The 19,730-nt window shown below is 40.8% G+C and overlaps 1 protein-coding gene across 1 annotated transcript in view; it reads left to right on the plus strand.

Moving 5' to 3' along the window:
• The window catches only part of CAPN1 (calpain 1), a 51,915-nt gene that overhangs the window by 24,849 nt on the left and 7,336 nt on the right, over positions 1–19,730 (plus strand). Inside the window, exons 5-16 of the mRNA XM_077287692.1 lie at positions 4,764–4,897; positions 5,078–5,246; positions 6,795–6,878; positions 8,835–8,920; positions 9,009–9,083; positions 11,739–11,899; positions 12,406–12,578; positions 13,450–13,461; positions 13,798–14,009; positions 15,607–15,646; positions 16,401–16,466; positions 18,129–18,186. Of these exons, the coding sequence (XP_077143807.1) occupies positions 4,764–4,897; positions 5,078–5,246; positions 6,795–6,878; positions 8,835–8,920; positions 9,009–9,083; positions 11,739–11,899; positions 12,406–12,578; positions 13,450–13,461; positions 13,798–14,009; positions 15,607–15,646; positions 16,401–16,466; positions 18,129–18,186 (1,270 nt within the window). The remainder of the gene's footprint in view (positions 1–4,763; positions 4,898–5,077; positions 5,247–6,794; positions 6,879–8,834; positions 8,921–9,008; positions 9,084–11,738; positions 11,900–12,405; positions 12,579–13,449; positions 13,462–13,797; positions 14,010–15,606; positions 15,647–16,400; positions 16,467–18,128; positions 18,187–19,730) is intronic.

Consider the following 19,730-nt stretch of genomic DNA (forward strand, 5'->3'; position numbering starts at 1 on the left):
TGGGGCCGGTCGTCTCTTTGGGGCCGGTCGTCTCTTTGGGGCCGGTCGTCTCTTTGGGGTCGGTCGTCTCTTTGGGGTCGGTCGTCTCTTTGGGGTCGGTCGTCTCTTTGGGGCCGGTCGTCTCTTTGGGGCCGGTCGTCTCTTTGGGGCCGGTCGTCTCTTTGGGGCCGGTCGTCTCTTTGGGGCCGGTCGTCTCTTTGGGGTCGGTCGTCTCTTTGGGGCCGGTCCTCTCTATTACTTGAACACTCCAGGTTACAACTTGCGCAATCTTCAGAATCAAACTGTTTTACATTTTTCTCTTTTACGTCACATGTTGATGAAATAACTGGTGGCACTCAGTTTGGTTAGGCTAGGTGAATCAGGTCTCAACCCCATGAATATGAAAAGTAAATTCAACACAATAGAATATTGATGCTTTAAAAAGAGTTTTTTTCAACAATATAAAAAGTTAAAATTACAAATCGACTGTTAAAAAACAGGCAACTTTGCTGTTTTCTCCATTGTGGCTTGTTTCTTAGTCAAAAAATGCAGTGCTTACAAGCTTTTTCTGATAGAGCTTGTATGCATTGCTCTGAAGCTGGCTGGATCCCCGGGATTGGCCAGCTTCAGTTCTGTTTTGCTCCTTCAATGCATAGCTAACTCGGCTGGCAACATCATAGAGCAGACTTAACCAATGCTCCATGTATAAAGTGGTCAACCCCTTTAAGCCCTAATATCCCCAAAGGATAGGCCAATTATTACCTGTCTGCACCCACAGACAGTATGCTGTAACTGCAATCACAATCTGACTACTGCAGTTTAATGTCTTTAATACTACTCATATCTGCAGGTTTAGTGAGGAACAAAAAAGGGATTAATGGGAATAATACAAAGGTCAGGTATGGCTCAGAATGCAGGCATGGCTCAGAAGGCAGGTCAGGCACGGGCCACAGCATTGTCCTGCAGGGAGGGTTTGTGGGAACAAAGCTAGTTAAATGACATCTGAGGACGTGCTTTGTACATTGTATATCATCCTTTATAGAGGTAGAGCAGTAAGTACGCAGGTATTATACAGCTGTGATATGCAGGATACAACTCTTATAACCAAAGTTTTCCCAAAAGCGAAAAGCACAGATGGCCAAGCTCACAGGCATCGTTATATTGTAAATGCTTCTTACAAAATCTCATCTCAAACGTCAATTTAGTAACCACAAAAAATAGGGGGGAAAAAACAGCAAATTTCTGAATATTTGCTAATCTGGTTCATGGTTAAAGGGGTTGTTCACTACTAGGACAATCCTTTCTCATTCCCCATTCTTAACCCCTATAAAATTAAGCCTATACTCTCCTTCCGTGCCGGCGCCATTCCTGTGGTATCGGCACTCGGGGTCCCGGGACTCTTGTGCGGTGTTGTGACACGTGACCCCGGCTCCCAATCAGCGCTGGCGTCACTGTCTCCGCTTTCTGTCAAATTGAACATGAAGAGGAAGTCAGATCAGCTGCAGCCCAGACTTCCTGTTCATGTTCAATTTGACAGGAGGCGGAGACAGTGACGCCAGCTCTGATTGGGCGCCGGGCACCACATGTCATATCAACCTCCGCGAGAGCCTCTGGACCGCGAGTGCCGACACCGCTGGAACAGCGCCAGCACTGGAGGTGAGTATAGCCTTTTTTTATTTAATCAGGGCCAAGTGTGGGGTATGAGAGGGGGTTGCCCTAATAGTGGGCATTTGGTATAGTGGCATATTGCCATTAGTGTCAGACCACAGGGCCAGTCAGTTGAGAGAACATGGTGCCGAACAGCACAAGACCTCCCTCTCCATCCAACGTCTGGAATGACGTCCTCATTTACTCTTTAAAAGCAGAAATATCCATGGACTACTTTCCATAGCTACATAGGCTTTGAATATAATGAACAGGTACTTCTCCTTTCTTATACAAATATTACAGATATTTGTTCTTGTATCTCAATTTTATTAAAAAGGAACACAAGACCTTCCCTTTTTTAACTAACGAGTCAAACAGCCTTAATGAAGCAGATTTTGTGGAATGACCCCCATTGGGAAATGTCGGCCAGATCCCCTCGCCCCAAAAGCCGAATTTTGTCATATCGTGTACCAGCACCATACATTATTCTTTTTGCGTTATAGAGTTCTATGTATAAATGGAGGATTCTTCATGGCTTTTAGCTCCAGAATCAATTGCAGTGCCGTGTTGGTCGAAATTGTGCGACTATTGACGTTGATGTGTCAGCCCTGAGAGAGAGGGCGTGATATTAAATTGCTATATTTTGTATATAAACGTAAAAATTTTTTCATATTGTACAGGTCCTTCTCAAAAAATTAGCATATAGTGTTAAATTTCATTATTTACCATAATGTAATGATTACAATTAAACTTTCATATATTATAGATTCATTATCCACCAACTGAAATTTGTCAGGTCTTTTATTGTTTTAATACTGATGATTTTGGCATACAACTCCTGATAACCCAAAAAACCTGTCTCAATAAATTAGCATATTTCACCCGTCCAATCAAATAAAAGTGTTTTTTAATAACAAACAAAAAAAACATCAAATAATAATGTTCAGTTATGCACTCAATACTTGGTCGGGAATCCTTTGGCAGAAATGACTGCTTCAATGCGGCGTGGTATGGAGGCAATCAGCCTGTGACACTGCTGAGATGTTATGGAGGCCCAGGATGCTTCAATAGCGGCCTTAAGCTCATCCAGAGTGTTGGGTCTTGCGTCTCTCAACTTTCTCTTCACAATATCCCACAGATTCTCTATGGGGTTCAGGTCAGGAGAGTTGGCAGGCCAATTGAGCACAGTAATACCATGGTCAGTAAACCATTTACCAGTGGTTTTGGCACTGTGAGCAGGTGCCAGGTCGTGCTGAAAAATGAAATCTTCATCTCCATAAAGCATTTCAGCCGATGGAAGCATGAAGTGCTCTAAAATCTCCTGATAGCTAGCTGCATTGACCCTGCCCTTGATGAAACACAGTGGACCAACACCAGCAGCTGACATGGCACCCCACACCATCACTGACTGTGGGTACTTGACACTGGACTTCAGGCATTTTGGCATTTCCTTCTCCCCAGTCTTCCTCCAGACTCTGGCACCTTGATTTCCGAATGACATGCAAAATTTGCTTTCATCAGAAAAAAGTACTTGGGACCACTTAGCAACAGTCCAGTGCTGCTTCTCTGTAGCCCAGGTCAGGCGCTTCTGCCGCTGTTTATGGTTCAAAAGTGGCTTTACCTGGGGAATGCGGCACCTGTAGCCCATTTCCTGCACACGCCTGTGCACGGTGGCTCTGGATGTTTCCACACCAGACTCAGTCCACTGCTTCCTCAGGTTCCCCAAGGTCTGGAATCGGTCCTTCTCCACAATCTTCCTCAGGGTCCGGTCACCTCTTCTCGTTGTACAGCGTTTTCTGCCACATTGTTTCCTTCCAACAGACTTACCATTGAGGTGCCTTGATACAGCACTCTGGGAACAGCCTATTTGTTGAGAAATTTCTTTCTGGGTCTTACCCTCTTGCTTGAGGGTGTCAATGATGGCCTTCTTGACATCTGTCAGGTCGCTAGTCTTACCCATGATGGGGGTTTTGAGTAATGAACCAGGCAGGGAGTTTTTAAAAGCCTCAGGTATCTTTTGCATGTGTTTAGAGTTAATTAGTTGATTCAGAAGATTAGGGTAATAGGTCGTTTAGAGAACCTTTTCTTGATATGCTAATTTATTGAGACAGGTTTTTTGGGTTATCAGGAGTTGTATGCCAAAATCATCAGTATTAAAACAATAAAAGACCTGACAAATTTCAGTTGGTGGATAATGAATCTATAATATATGAAAGTTTAATTGTAATCATTACATTATGGTAAATAATGAAATTTAACACTATATGCTAATTTTTTGAGAAGGACCTGTATAGTTTTATGAAATGTGTTCTCAATAAGTGAAGCAAATAATATACGTTAAAAGGTTAACTGGTTCTTCCCATCTTCATAAATCGGTACTAGTGCTGGTTAATACAAGCAATTTACTGTTTCTTAAAATTTTCATCTGTTTTTTGAGATATTAACACTTTTTTGTTTACTGCTTGTTGCCTTGGAGACCAACCACCACGGCTAACCAGCAGAACATGCACAGTGCTTACAAGCTCTTTTCTATTGAGCTTGTAAGCACTGTTAGGAAGTTGTCCAGGAATAGTGGAGCGTGTTGTTACTTCCTGGCCAGCTTTAGCGCAGACTGCGGCGGTGGTCGGCCTCCTAGACAACGAGCTGTTAACAAGTGTTAATATCTCAAGAACAGCTGAATATTTTAAAAAGCAGTAAATTGCAAAAGTGATTGTTTTTACAAGCACAATCCGATATGATAGGAATAACCTGTGAAGAATATGGGAGATATAATGTCATGTCAATCTTTTGTATCGTATCTGGCATGGGATTAAAAAAAACCTTCAGCATGCAGCTGTATGAGAACACTTAGCTCATCGGGGGGGTCAAGCCTCAAAAGGCTGTGAGTGGCAGATCTCACACCTTGGGGGTGTCTGTAAAACTTTGCCAAGCTGACCTTGCAGGTCCCCAGGGGGAGCATAACGTCATGTTGATGAAAGTGGAGAGACCGCGTTACGTGATCTGTCTGACGTAATAGCGACGTCAAACGGGGTGGCGAGGTACTGGTACTTCACAAGTGGTGGCAGCGGTGGGATTGTGCGTGATCTCTATGGTGCCATCCTTCACATAACTATTTTCCATTTTCTCTGTATTCACAGCTATGGCAGTTTGGCGAGTGGGTAGATGTCGTCGTTGATGACTTGCTCCCAGTTAAGGATGGAAAACTTGTCTTCGTTCACTCGGCAGCGGGGAATGAGTTCTGGAGTGCACTCCTGGAGAAGGCCTATGCGAAGTAAGAGCGCCGAATAGCCTTAGACACACGAACGCTAGCAAAACATGTCCATTGATGTGTGATTTTACTTTATTTTTTATTTATTTTATCAGATATTTAGCTTTTTTTTTCCAGCTAGCTGGTTTCTAGAACAGTGATATCCTCTATATATAGACTAATAAAAAATGTCCTGCTTTGCAGAGCTAATGGTAGTTATGAAGCTCTGTCTGGCGGAAGCACTTCTGAAGGCTTTGAAGACTTTACAGGAGGAGTTACGGAGTGGTATGAGCTGAAGAAGCCTCCCGCGGACCTGTATGGCATCATCTTAAAGGCTTTAGAGCGGGGTTCCCTCATGGGCTGCTCCATTGATGTAAGTGATTATTAGGATTACTATAGTATTCTTCTCATCACTCTGTGGACCTTTTCTATAGCCGTTCGCTCACCGCTAGGATTTTGATGACCTCCTTACTCGTCCTAGATAAATGTGAAGCCATATGGCTGATCCATTTCTCTGGAGAAAATTACTTCCCCTTTTATTCTGCCTCAGATGTTCCCTAATTCAAGGAACATTCATATACCGGTAATAGCTTTATAACAGAGCAATGATGGCCGAACACAAATTTCCCTACAGATTTGATAAATGTCTGTTTTAGAAAATCTTAAATGATTTTCAAGATATTTTATAGATCATCTATGTAAAATATAGTCAGACTTTTTTTTCTGTTATGTTCTTGTAGGCTATTTTTGGACCTTAAATGGATTTTTCCCATCTTCATATATGATTATTTTTGGATAGTGCCTGTAAATATAAGCAATTTTGTAATTTACCCCCTATTAAAATTTTAAGCCATTTTTAAGATATTAACACTTTTTTTTTTTGTTTGTTTAAAGCTCGTTGCCTTGGAGACCGACCACTTAAAATACCGAATATTTACAGTAGATGCTCCTTTTTTCTGTTGCTCTTGTAAATACTTTTTCACAGCTGGCTGGGATGGCTGGCGCGCACTGTAATTTCCTAATCCCAGTTAGCTTCAGAAAGCAGAGGTGGTCGGTTTCCTAGGCAACTAGCTGTAAATAAAGTAAAAATAAAGTTTTAATATCTCAAGAACGGATTAACATTTTAACACACACTAAATTGCAAAAGTGCTCATCTTTACAACCACTCTTTGACAATACCATCTATGAAGATGGGATTAAACCTTTAATATACCATCCAGCTCTAAAATGAAGGACAAACATGATCTGTTTTCTAGATCTGTTAACATGGAAGATGTTTGTGGTGAATATAATTCTTCCTGTTTCCCGTTAAAGAAGAAAGTATGATGGTCACCATTTATAATGCTGTATGAATAGTAGTGGTGAGTGCATGTGCTCGTTACTTGAGTTTGCCTAGGGGGCGCTTGGGTATGCACAGAGTATCGCGGGTGCTCGAGTGACATGTTCGAGTCCGCGGCCGCATGTTTTGTGGCAGTTAGACAAGCAGAAAGCATGCGGGGATTACCTGACATACACAGGCAATCCCCCGCATGTTTTGTGGGTGGCTGTCTAACAGCCGCTAAACATGCGGCTGCGGGGACTCGAACATGTCTCTCGAGCACCCGCGTTACTCTGTGTGTTACCCAAGCCCCCTAGGCAAACTCGAGAAATGAGCACTCGAGCTCATCACTAATGAATAGTCTATGAGTTACTACCAGTGGTGTATTAGGGGGTCACCGCTCGGCTGATTTTGGTGGGACTTATGTCTATGCTGAAAATAAGGATTAAAGTGGTCATACATGGCAATGCCCTTGTGGATGACACTTGTCCATCTTCAGCAGAGGTGTAATCCCTCCCGTTCTATGAGAAATCTTATCAATATATTTTATTCCATAGCTCGATTTGTCATTTCTGACTACTATCCTTTCTTTTTCTTTTATAGATAACAAGTGTGAACGATATGGAAGCCATAACCTTCAAAAAACTGGTTAAAGGCCACGCATATTCTGTTACTGGAGCTAAGGAGGTAATTACATATGACTAATGCGCAGAAAATCTATGATTAGGTCACCGCCAAGTGTAAAAGCAATTTATAGCCACATTTTACATTTTCTGCACTTGATGCATTTGTTCATTCTATGTTAAATAAAGATACCATTAATGCCATTGATAAAGATACAAAAAAAAAGTCCTCGGCGCTTTTCAGCCCATACGGACTTCTTTTTTTAATCTTAAGCATTTAATGGCGCCAACATGGATGATCAATGAAGAATGTAACGGCCACACGCCAAAAATATAATACGCTCGAGTGTGCGCAGCTCAGATAGCACACTACACAATTGATCCCTGGATGAAGCTTTCCATAACGAAACGCGCGTCGGGTCTGGTGGGTCCCTGGCTTACAGCTCTCACTAGGTAATTATTATTTTTGCATATTTTCTGGGGTATTAGTAAATTATTTTGTCTTACTTTCTGTATGCCTATCTGCTTTAGCCGTGGTGTTTTTCCTGAGGCCATAATATTGTATTGCTACTATATTTACATGATTTTATCTTTATTGATTTAAACTTAGTACACTTGTGCTTTCCGGTTTTCCACATGGACTAAGCAGTTTGTGTTTTCAAATAATATTTGGTTGTCATATGCACTGATATGGGCATTTACACTTTATAATATATACTATACCCCCGCTTTTATGCATTGTATGTTTTGCCACAATTAGCCACACCCACCATTTTCTCCTGTACGGTGTCGCACCCCATTAGCGTTTTATTCTTTTTATGAACCTTTGTGGTTCTTATTTTATTGATTGTAAACAATAAACTTTATTCATTTAATTGTCACTCGTGTAAAGCCTCATTGCTGGTGTTGCTCATGTAATTTTTTGCTTTATAGTGGCATATACAGCTCTGGCAAAAATTAGAGACCACCACATCAAAACCCTGTCATGGGCAGCCCAATCTCCAGGCCTGAACCCCATTGAAAACCTCTGGAATGTAATCTAGAGGATGATGGATAGTCACAAGCCATCAAACAAAGAAGAACTGCTTACATTTTTGCACCAGAAGCAGTGTGAAAGACTGGTGGAAAGCATGCCAAGACACATGAAAGCTGTGATTAGAAATCATGGTTATTCCACAAAATATTGATTTCTGAACTCTTCCTGAGTTAAAACATTGGTATTGTTGTTTCTAAATTATTATGAACTTGTTTAGTTTGCATTATTTGAGACCTGAAAGCACTGGGGTTTTTTTTTGTTTTTTTTTAATTTTGACCATTTTTATTTGTCAGAAAAAAATACTAAATGTATTGCTTGGAAATTCGAAGACATGTTGTCAGAAGTTTATAGACTAAAAGAAAAATTTACATTTTACTCAAAAATATACCTATAAAGAGAAAAATCAGACAAACTGAACATTTGAAAGTGGTCTCTTAATTTTTGCCAGAGCTGTTTATGTATATGAGTGAGTTCACAATCTTTGTAAAATTTCTCAAAATGGGATAAATAGTTTATGAATTTGGTGCAAGATAAAATAAAAATGTTTTTTATTTTTGTTTTCAACTGCTTTTTTTTTGCTACTTAGCACCAACGTCTCCAGAGAACTTACTCCAGGTGGGAACGGAGTGAGATGTGCCCAAAAAAAAAAAAAAATTGCTAAAAGTTGTATTTCATGCATCTTTCTTAAACGACTGGTATCAGCAAAGTTTTCAAGAAACTTTTTTGAGCTGTTTTTTTTTTTGTTTAGTGGTTTTTCACTCATTCTAATACATGAAAAAAAAACTGCAAATAAAAATGTGGGGGTTTTTTACCTGCTAACACTCTGGTTTTTTGCTGCTGAATAAGCACCACGTGTGAACATAACCTAAGGAATATGGCAAGTCATTGACATTGGCCATAGTATATAGGCAAGTAGTGGGTACATTGTCGAACTGTAAAGTCAAGGTCCGGTAAGAGAGATCTGACCTCCTCCATATGTTTTAGGTCAATTATAGAGGTCAGAGCACAAAGCTAATTCGAATGAGGAACCCGTGGGGAGAGGTAGAGTGGACTGGAGCGTGGAGCGACAAGTAAGACAAAAATTAGATCTATAGATGACTTATAACAAGAATTACTTTTTTGGCCCCCCCCAAAAAAAAATTAAATGTGTTTTTCTAGTTCTAGCGAGTGGGACAATGTGGATCCTTCACAAAGAAATGAACTGAGAAAAAAAATGGATGATGGTGAATTTTGGTGAGTAAAGAATAAAAAGAACATTTCTTGCAGGTTGGATACGTCTAAGACTAGGTTAACGGTGAGACCAAATGGTTTACGTCGTCACCTGGAAGCCGCAGGGAAGAACCCGACTCCTCTATGTATGACTGGATCTTAATTTTGCTGCAATTTATTGCATTTAAAATGATCAACGAAGACGGCAGGATAGACTTTATCTAATACACCTGCCGAATAGCTGGCGTGATCTAAAATTGCAGTGGCGCAGACTTTTCACAGATTGGGTTATTACATGTTTAGGTGGAGATTAAAAGGAATGGGTTAATCAGAACGCAAGCTGTTGTTTAAATCAGGTTTTTTTGTTTATTGATTTTTTTTTTTTAATCTGATGATTTTTTCAGTTCTCTATATCACGATCTTAAAAAAAATAATATAATAATTATATATATTTTTTTATTATCTTGCAATTTTCACCATTTTATTAATTTATTTATTTTACTCATTTATATAGTGCCATTATTTCCACAGCGCTTTACAGACATTATCAGCACTGTCCCCATTTGGGCTCACAATCTAGATTCCCTATCAGTTTTTCTTTGGAATGTGGGAGGAAACTGGAGAACCCGGAGGAAATCCACGCAAACACGGGGAGAACATACAAACTCCTTGCAGATGTTGTCCTTGGTGGGATTTGAACCCAGAGCCCCAGCGCTGCAAGGCTGCAGTGTTAACTACTGATCCACCATATACAGTGCTAACCACTGAGCCATCGTGCCATTGCCACTAGACTTAATTTTAGGCTGACACTTCCTATTCTGTACAGCAGACGTCTCAGCAGTCTGATTATCAGTACAGACAGCATTACACTGACAGGTAACAGTAGATAAAGCAGGAATCCCCATTTACATTAGGTAATGTCTCGGCTCACCTGCTCCCTCATCTTTGTCCAGATCAGAGCATGCCAATGTAATGCTTCCATAGAAACAAATAGAGTCTGAGTCAGTCTATTGTTGCCTATAGCTATGTGGCTGTTGAAAAGAACAAGAAGTGCAAATTTTTGTTAAGTATATAATTCCACAAGTGTCAATTCATAGGTTTGATGCCTTCAGTGTGACTGTACAATTTTCATAGTCATGAAAACACAGAAAAATCTTTAAACGAGAAGGTGTCCAAACTTTTTGTCTGTACTGTATATGTATATATGTAAGTATGTATGTATGTATATATGTATGTATATATATATATATATATATTTGTCTAAGGGTACTTCCGTCTGTCCTTCTGTCTGTCTGTCGCGGTTATTCGTTCACTGATTGGTCTCGCCAGCTGCCTGTCATGGCTGCCGCGACCAATCAGCGACGCGCACAGTCCGGAAAAAAAATGGCCGCTCCTTACTCCCCGCACTCACTGCCCGGCGCCCGCATACACCCCTCCGGTCACCGCTCACACAGGGTTAATGCCGGCGGTAACGGACCGCGTTATGCCGCGGGTAACGCACTCCGTTACCGCCGCTATTAACCCTGTGTGTCCCCAACTTTGTACTATTGACGCTGCCTATGCGACATCAATAGTACAAAATGTAATGTTAAAAATAATAAATAAAAAAAAAAAACCTGCTATACTCACCCTCTGTAGTCCGCTGAGCCGCTCATGCCGCCCGCCATCTTCCGTTGCAGGTTGCGGTGGCAAAGATGGTTTGGCAGAAGGACCTGCCATGACGTCACGGTCATGTGACCGCGCCGTCATGCCAAGTCCTGCGCGCCGTCACGGTCATATGGCCGCAAAACGGTCATGTGACCACGACGTCTTCACAGGTCCTGCGCTCACACCAACCCTGAGACCGGAAGCTGCCGTGGACTACAAGGGGCCCTCGGAAAGGTGAGTATGTTTATTTTTTATTTTTTAACCTGCGACAAACGTGGCTGGGCAATATACTACGTGACTGGCCAATATACTACGTGGCTCTGTGCTGTATACTACGTCACTGGGAAATATACTACGTGGCTCTGTGCTGTATACTACTTCACTGTGCAATATACTACGTGGCTATGTGCTGTATACTACGTCACTGGGCAATATACTACGTAACTAGGCAATATACTACGTCGCTGGGCAATATACTACGTAATTGGGCAATATACTACGTCGCTGGGCAATATACTACCTGACTTGGCAATATACTACGTGCCTGGGCAATATACTACGTGCCTGGGCAATATACTACGTGCCTGGGCAATATACTACGTGCCTGGGCAATATACTACGTGGCTGGGCAATATACTACGTCACTGGGCAATATACTACGTGGCTGGGCAATATACTACGTGGCTGGGCAATGTAGTACGTGACTGGGCAATATACTACGTGGCTGGGCAATATACTACGTGGACATGCATATTCTAGAATACCCGATGCGTTAGAATCAGGCCACCATCTAGTATGTATATATATATGTATGTATGTATGTATATATATATATCTACTGTTAAGCTTGGCGGCCTGCGTAATATTTTTTAAAGTCTAGATCGTGATATATATATATATATATATATATATATATATATATATATATATATATATATATATAATTAACATTTTTAAATCTTTAGTAAATGAATATAAAGCTTTAATCTGTTTTCTGTCTTGGTGTAATATCTCTGGATCCCTTGCCTGCAGGATGTCTTTCCAGGACTTTCTTCGTGAATATTCCCGCCTTGAGATCTGTAACCTGACTCCTGATGCCTTAACTGCACGAAAATTCCGCAAGTGGAACACAACGTTTTACAATGGGACTTGGAGGAAAGGGAGCACTGCCGGCGGGTGCAGAAACTACCCTGGTAAGTATAGTTCTCTTTGTTGTCCATCCTTCTCGAACCACAGTCTGAGCGCACCTTCAGCTCATTTGAATCTGTGATAAGAAAATGTCCATATTCTGTTTTCCATTAAGTATTTGGTCAGTATTTTCCATCAGTATTTGTAGCCAAAACCCAGGAGTGGGTGATAAATGCAGAAGTGGTGACGAGTTTCTATTATACTTTTCCTCTGATCGTTCCTCTCCTGGTTTTGGCTTACAAATACTGAGGTAAAATACTGAGGTAAAATACTGAGGTAAAATACTGAGGTAAAATACTGAGTGTGTGAACTTGGCCCTAAAGGGAATCTGTTTTTAGTGCCACTTTTTTGCCATAAAAAAATTAAACCAGTAAAGATTTAGTGACGTTATCGCCATTTAATGCTGCACGGTTTATAGCTTGGAGAGATGCAAACATCCTAAGTCTTCTTCTAGTCGTCAAAAATCCTGTTAACCCTTTATATATAACCATTTATACCTTTCATCACGCAGCGACCTTCTGGATCAATCCTCAGTTCAAAATTAAGCTGGAATGTGAAGACGAAGATGACGACTACGGCAAAGAGAAGGGCTGCACCTTTCTTCTGGCCCTCATGCAGAAGAACCGGAGGAAGGAGAGGCGATTCGGGAAGGACATGGAGACCATTGGATTTGCCGTTTATGAGGTTCTTCTTTTGTTTAGGATGTTGCATGTTACTGGATTATTAGACTCTCTAGAGTTATCAAATTTACTGCAAAAATGAATACTAACGTTATATAAAAAAAAATTAAAAAAAATTCCCATTGGGGCATAACATTAAAATTTCCAACATGCTCTATATAGAAATAAAGCAAACCTCCAGCTGAAGTTAAAAGTCCAGAAAATGACACAGATTGTGGTCAGAACTCGGAGGACGGTTTGCAAAATCATTTTATATGTATAAAACCCAGTAATGACTTTTATTAGTCATCCATGGACATGAAAAATGCAAAATTTTACCTTCTATTTTCATCGAAATATAACAGTGATCGGGACTAAAAAAATCATCTTATTTAGAGACATGGCAAAAGATACAAACCTAGTGTATAGCAGGGTTGCACAACATGGGGTTTGTGATATCATTTTGTGTGGCCCCAACCATCTGATCAGACATGCTTGTCCATACGATCGGACTGACCCATCGGGGAATCGGTGAATCCTCTGGTGGGCCCCACTGCTGGGCCAGCACTGACAAGAGAAGGAAGGCACCCCTGGTCAATAAGCTGTGTCTGGTATTAGGGATCCAAATTGAACTGTAGTACCAGACACCTAACATGGTCAAGAGGGGCGCTGTTTCTGGAAGATAAGTTTGGCTAAGACTTGATTGATGTGTTTAATTGTTGCACTCATGCAGTTCAGTCAGTAAAAGGTTCACAATTTATCTCTACATGGAATTCGGCAGTGATTTTCATTTTACATTTATTTTATTATATTTGTGCTTGTTGTGGAATAAGTTAAAGACTTAAATCAGTTAATAAACATTTTTTTCTCTTCTCTTTTCTTTCCCTTTTCTGCAGGTTCCCAGAGAGGTATGTATTATGTCTGGGCATTTCTGACAGATTTGTTTGTCCATATCTTGACATGTTATTTGTTAGTGTTCTTATTAATTCAGTTTTATAGAGAGTTTTTGGTAATGACCTAACAACCTATTACACCTTACACTTTGCTTCCCCTGACTTCTTTAATGGCATTTTATGTTAAAAAAAAAAAATAAAATTCAAATGTATGTTTTATTTTATTTTTTTTTAATGTGCCTTCCTTTATCCATGATATTTAGATTGCATTCAGCGTCTCTTTAATATAATTTTTGTGTATTGGTAACTATGGGCGTGTTCCCAATAATGTGTTCACTCTTGCTTCACTAGTTCGTGGGACAGTCGGCCGTGCACCTTAAACGTGAATTTTTCCTATCCAATTCATCACGCGCGCGCTCCGAGCAGTTCATTAACCTGCGAGAAGTCAGCACTCGGAACAAGCTCCCCCAAGGAGAGTACATCGTGGTGCCGTCCACCTTTGAGCCCAATGTTGAGGGAGATTTCGTCCTGCGAGTCTTCTCAGAAAATCGTCATGGGACAGTGTAAGTGTTAGCACAGAACACGGGCGAATTAAGGAAATTAACTTGGCAGCATCATACTTGCCCACATGTTAATGCCAGAAAATGGAAAATTTGGGGAGAACCCGTCACCAGGTGAAATGTGGCCAGTTTTTGCTCTTATTTTATCCCTGTTGCTCCCCTGAGAATTTTTTTTTGTTTGTTTGTTTTTTATAAATCCATCATCCAGGTCCACAGATGTGGACCTTTTTAAATGGGCGCAAATATTTATTGTTTTTACAAGAGGCCGTGGCTGACAGGGTAATTATGCAGAGCAGCCTTTAGACACGCCCCAGAGGATCCTGTGAGCCGCGACCTCTTAGGTAAAACCAGAAAACCTAGCTGTCGACTCCCTTCTGATAACTCAGAATTCTTTAGAATGGTATTTGATTATTCTAAAAAAAAAATCTTTAATAATATTTCTATTATTCAATTTTTTTTTCTGAATTTGGATAGATTTCCTTCAATTACACACACACACACGCCGAAAACATATAGGCCCTGACTTTATTAGGACTGTCCAGATGAAGAGTAATATACACCAAATAAATTAAAAGGCATGCGTACCTGCTAATGAATTTGGTGCATCTTTTACCTTCCGCAGGAAATGCACTGCAGCCAGAAGACAGAAGAGTAGGGAACTGGCATACATTTCTGTCTTAAAGGGGTTGTCCACTACTTGGACAACTCCTTCTCATTCCTCATGTTTGCTCCATTAAAATATAAATGCCTACTATACACTCCTCCCGTGCCTGAGCCATTCCAGAAGGGGCGGCACTCGTGTTCCCGGGGCTGTCATGCAGTTGTTATGACATCTGAGCCCAATCATAATCATCGGCGTCATTGTCCCCCGCCTTCAGGTCATTGTCCGTCCCCCCCCCCCCCTTCAGGTCATTGTCCCCCGCCTTCAGGTCATTGTCCCCCGCCTTCAGGTCATTGTCCCCCACCTTCAGACGTATTGATAATCAACCGGATGTGGGAGCTGCAGCTGCTCTCTGACTTTCATTTGTCCAAAGGGTGGGGACAATGATGCTGATTTGCCGCAGATGTCATAACCACGCAAGTGCTTCTAGCACAGGAGGTGAGTATAGGTTTTTTATTTTGACGGGGCCAAACATGAGGACTGACATCCAAGTACTGGACAACCCCTTTTAATAGAGTAAATTATGATAAATTTGTACACATAAGATATATCACACAGTTGCTTATTTTTATCAGAAAACAATTGCTTCTTTCTTCTCTTGGGTTGATTTTTTTCATTCTGAATTTGTGGGTAAAATCTGTGTTCAGTGATGACAGATTTTCCCATTACTCAGAAAGGAGACGACAATTGGTGCTAATAAAGCTCTATGGAGAGGGAAGAGCTAGAGGCCGACAGACATTCCGCTGCAAGATCTCCTGACATGCCAGTTACAGTTCTCCATAGAACTTTATGAGCACTGTCATCTATCTCAGTAATGGGAAAATCTGTACTCACTGAAGACCGTTTTTAACCGTGAATTTAGAATTCTGGTCTTTTTAAAAGATTGTGTCAACCAAATGCAAGTCTCATGCTCAGAATTATTGTTTTGTTTTTTTTCAGTGAAATGGATGATCCGATCACTGCTAACTTACCTTCCGAGGTGCGTAAGAAATCCAAAGCAGTTACATCAGTAGACAGAGACTTATTTTTTTCCATCAAGGGAGTCCGGGTACTTTTCGTACAATTGCTTCCTGAGTCTGTTCTCCTAATACAGACTGCTGCTTATGGCAGCCTGTATTCTGCCTATGGAACTACACTCTCTTGCATGTAGCGAGTCTGCCATCTAGTGACCATAAATAGAACTGCACCATAGCATCAAACATTTTGCTTCCCTCATCCTAAATCTATTTAGAAGAGAATATTGTATATACCTTCCCTTTTTTTCCAGCTTTTGATTTTTTTCCCAATTTTCTATCACTATATTTATAAAAAAAAAAACTGAAACTTTGCAATATTTCACTTTTATACTAGACTCATGCTTTCCATTCTGCACAAAAGGATTTTCAGCAGTCTCGTTATCGTCACAGACAGACTTAAAATGAGAGCTAACACTTTTATATACAGTAGGTATTACAGGAGCCATCATTCACAATAGGAGATGTCACATCTCACCTGCTCTCACTCCCTACACTATGAGCTTTGCCCTGATGAGAGCATGCTCAGGAAATATTTTGATACCATTTAATAGGTCAATCTATTGCTGCTAATGTTCGTGCCAAGTAGGAGGGGTTTAATATTAGGACCTAGCGATCGCTGGGAATATTGCAAGAATATTTTTTTATATAGATAGTAGTAAGAAAAATTAAAAATTCTATAAAAAAAATAAATAAAACATATATAATTTTAATTTAAAGGAAACCTTATCTGAAGCTCAACTTGATGAAGGATTCAAGAATCTCTTCCGACAGCTTGCTGGAGAGGTATGATGATGATGCGGCTAATGTCGGTAATAGTGGTATTTACAATGCACACTGAGAGCTCAGATAAACACACGTTGTCTTTATTAAAGTGGTTTTCCAGTACTTTTTTTTTGATGAGCAATTCTTAGAATAGGTCATCAGTGTATGATCGGTGGGGGTCTGACACCCGAGACCCCCCACAATAAGCTAGTATAGCCTCCAAAGGTAAACCGTGTATGCAGCGCCGTATACTCTTTAGTTGTCATTTTTAGGTACTGCAGATCTTCTAATGAAAAGAATAGGAGGTGATCTGCAGTACCCAGCAGCAGCCACTGCACACTATGCAGAGCGGTGGTCTACGTCTCTGTGCACTGTTTACATCTAGAGGCCATAGCAATAGATCAGTGTGGGTCCCGAGTATCAGACCACACCCCGATCTAATGATCGTGTCTAGGGATAGGTCATCAATGTATATGTACTGGGCTACCCCTTTAAACTCTGACTTCCTTCTGCTGCCACTAGAGGGACCGCAGTGCACACAGGGGTGGAGATATCATTGATGCGACCTATGCAGCTGCACGGGCCCAAGCAGTAAGGGGCCCATTTCCATCTCCAAAGCAGCTGGAATTGGGCGTTATCAGGAGTTATTGGACAGTTAGGGGCCCTTACACTGTTTTGGTAGAGGGGCCCTTTGCTATGTCAGTCAGTGAGTGCACATACATTCGTAGCTTACTCCATGGTGGATCTGACTAGCACTTTCGTAGAACCAGATGCTTCCTATCTTCTCTTAAAGGGAACCTGCCAGCTAGATTTGGCTGATAGTAATAAATGGCGAAAATAGAATTTTAAATTGTGCTCGCACTATATTTTAAATAACGTGGACTACTAATCTGGGCAGAGACATTCGCCTCAATAGTCACTCAGTCCCCGCTGTCTACAATATTGATTCCTTCTTACAGAGTGCGCCCAGTGATTCTCGTGTACTTGGTTTCTATCTCCTGGATTCCAGAGCTCACTCAGTGCACAGTTATTGAAAGGAACCAGTCACAATGTTTTGTTTTTTTTACCAGTATGACTGTGTAGGGTCTTGTCTCCCAATAAAAATGATACCTTTTTTGTAGAGATCCGATGTGCCAGTCTTGATAAATTTAACATAGAAGCCATATGCAGATTTACTTGGGGGCGTGTCTTAGACTACTGCTGCTGATTATAGTGACACGCCCCCATGCACTCCCAGCCTGATAGGCTTATAATTTCTACACTAGATTTCTCATGACTGGCACATCGGATCTCTACAAAAAAGGTATCATTTTTATTGGGAGACAAGCGCGTACACCGTTATACCACTCCTTCCATATGGTACAATGCAACCATAGTTTTCTTTTAAAGTGCCTAAAAAGATGGTAATTGTAGTTTATAGTGAAATAAACAGCCGGTATGTTGCTTTTAAGGGGATGAATCACTAGTATAAATTTAGTCCCCATGTAAATACTCCCCAGTCACAAGTATTTTCTTACTACATGAATGTACATTTAGTAAGAAGCTGTACAAGCTGTTATAAACTGAAAGCTGTGTTTCTGGAAAGCACAGTTTCCCCATGCAATCAAGTGATTGTACACACATGTATCCTGTAATATTTATTTATTGGTGAATGTATTGATATATTGTTTTTATCATATACAGGATATGGAGATAAGCGTACAGGAGCTACAGTCCATACTAAACAAAATCATGTCTAAGCGTAAGTATATTCCCCAGTGTGTAAAAATATGGGAACATAGGTAGATGTAGGTGCAGATCTAATCCAAAACAACTCCTTATCAAAAAAGGGTACAAGACCATCTTCCCAACTGTTACAAGGGTGTCCTAAAGTAGTCTCTTGAGCGGCGAAAAGCTCTGCAGTCTCCATATTTCCTGGTTGCTTGGGGGTGGGTGCTCCTCCGTGAGTGACAGCTGTGGTGAGAAGCTTCAATCTGCTACTACTCATTAAAGGGAATATTCTCAAGTTGTCTTTTGTGCAGCTCAGAGCTATGCAGTCCCCTTCTTGGTTTCTGGCAAGGCGGGCTCTACTGCTTGAGTGACAGCTTTGGTAAATAAATAGAACTATAAAGCTGAACACAAGATCTGCAGTAACATAATCAGCTATCAGTGGTTTGTTGTTGAGTCTACACTTATCACTGTAATATTCATAGAGATAGCAAGACAGTTGAACAAGCACACTGCTCTGGACAGTGAGAGCCATGATTGGGAAACCTGCTGTGAAAGCTGTTTCGCTGGTGATTTATATCTGTATCTCTTATGAAGATGGGACGGAGAGGAGGGAGGTGAGCAGATAAATGCTGTATAGAAATCAATGGGCTAGAGCAGTGTTCCCCAAGTCCGGTCCTCAAGAGCCACCAACAGGTCATGTTTTCAGGATTTCCTTAGTATTGCACAGGTGATAATTGCATCACCTGGACATGCAAGCATTCAATGACCTGGGCAATACTAAGGAAATCCTCTAAACATGACCCGTTGGTGGCTCTTGAGGACCGGACTTGGGGAACACTGGGCTAGACAGAGGTGGCTGGTATGTCATGAGTTAAGGGACTTTGATACAGCAAGATAATTGTGAATGAGCATTATTAGAAACACTTTGTTCTTGAAATGTAAACAGGTATTTGATCACCAAATAAAAGAGCAAAACACTCGTTTTGGTCCATGTAAACAGATCTTCAATCTCTCTTCTGGAATGTACACTCTTGGCCGGGGCCTGGAGTCCAAGCTCCATGGAGACCAGCTGTACACAATAAAAGATAAAAGCTCTCACAGCAGGAGAATGGCAGCAGATGGAAAAAGGAAGTCAATTGAAAACTTCCTTACCTTTTTTCATTTTTTTTTCATGCTGTCTAGCTTAAAGGGGTATTCTCATGTTATTAAATGGCTTTTGACTTGAAATATCCAATTTCAATTATTTACTTTTGTGACCGTTTGTGATTGTGACCTATGAGGTGTGAGTAGTAGTTGCGTTTATGGTATACATGGTGTGTATCTAATATATACATATACTGTACATTTCTCAACATTTAAATTGCAACTCCAAGAAGTAAAAGCATAAAAGCTGTGAAATGATGGAAATAACAGGATGGATAGACGTGTTACTGATATGCAAATAATGAAAAAATGAAAACAAATTTTTCAAAACCCCTTGATTTATTCAGTATGGAGTAGAAGCATCACGTGCAGAAATCGCCGCACTTACAGCCTCGGCTGCTGTCACTGAGGTTATGTTCTGCTGCGCTGAAT

The sequence above is a fragment of the Ranitomeya variabilis genome, chromosome 2 (assembly GCF_051348905.1).
Source record: "Ranitomeya variabilis isolate aRanVar5 chromosome 2, aRanVar5.hap1, whole genome shotgun sequence".
Lineage (NCBI taxonomy): Eukaryota > Metazoa > Chordata > Amphibia > Anura > Dendrobatidae > Ranitomeya > Ranitomeya variabilis.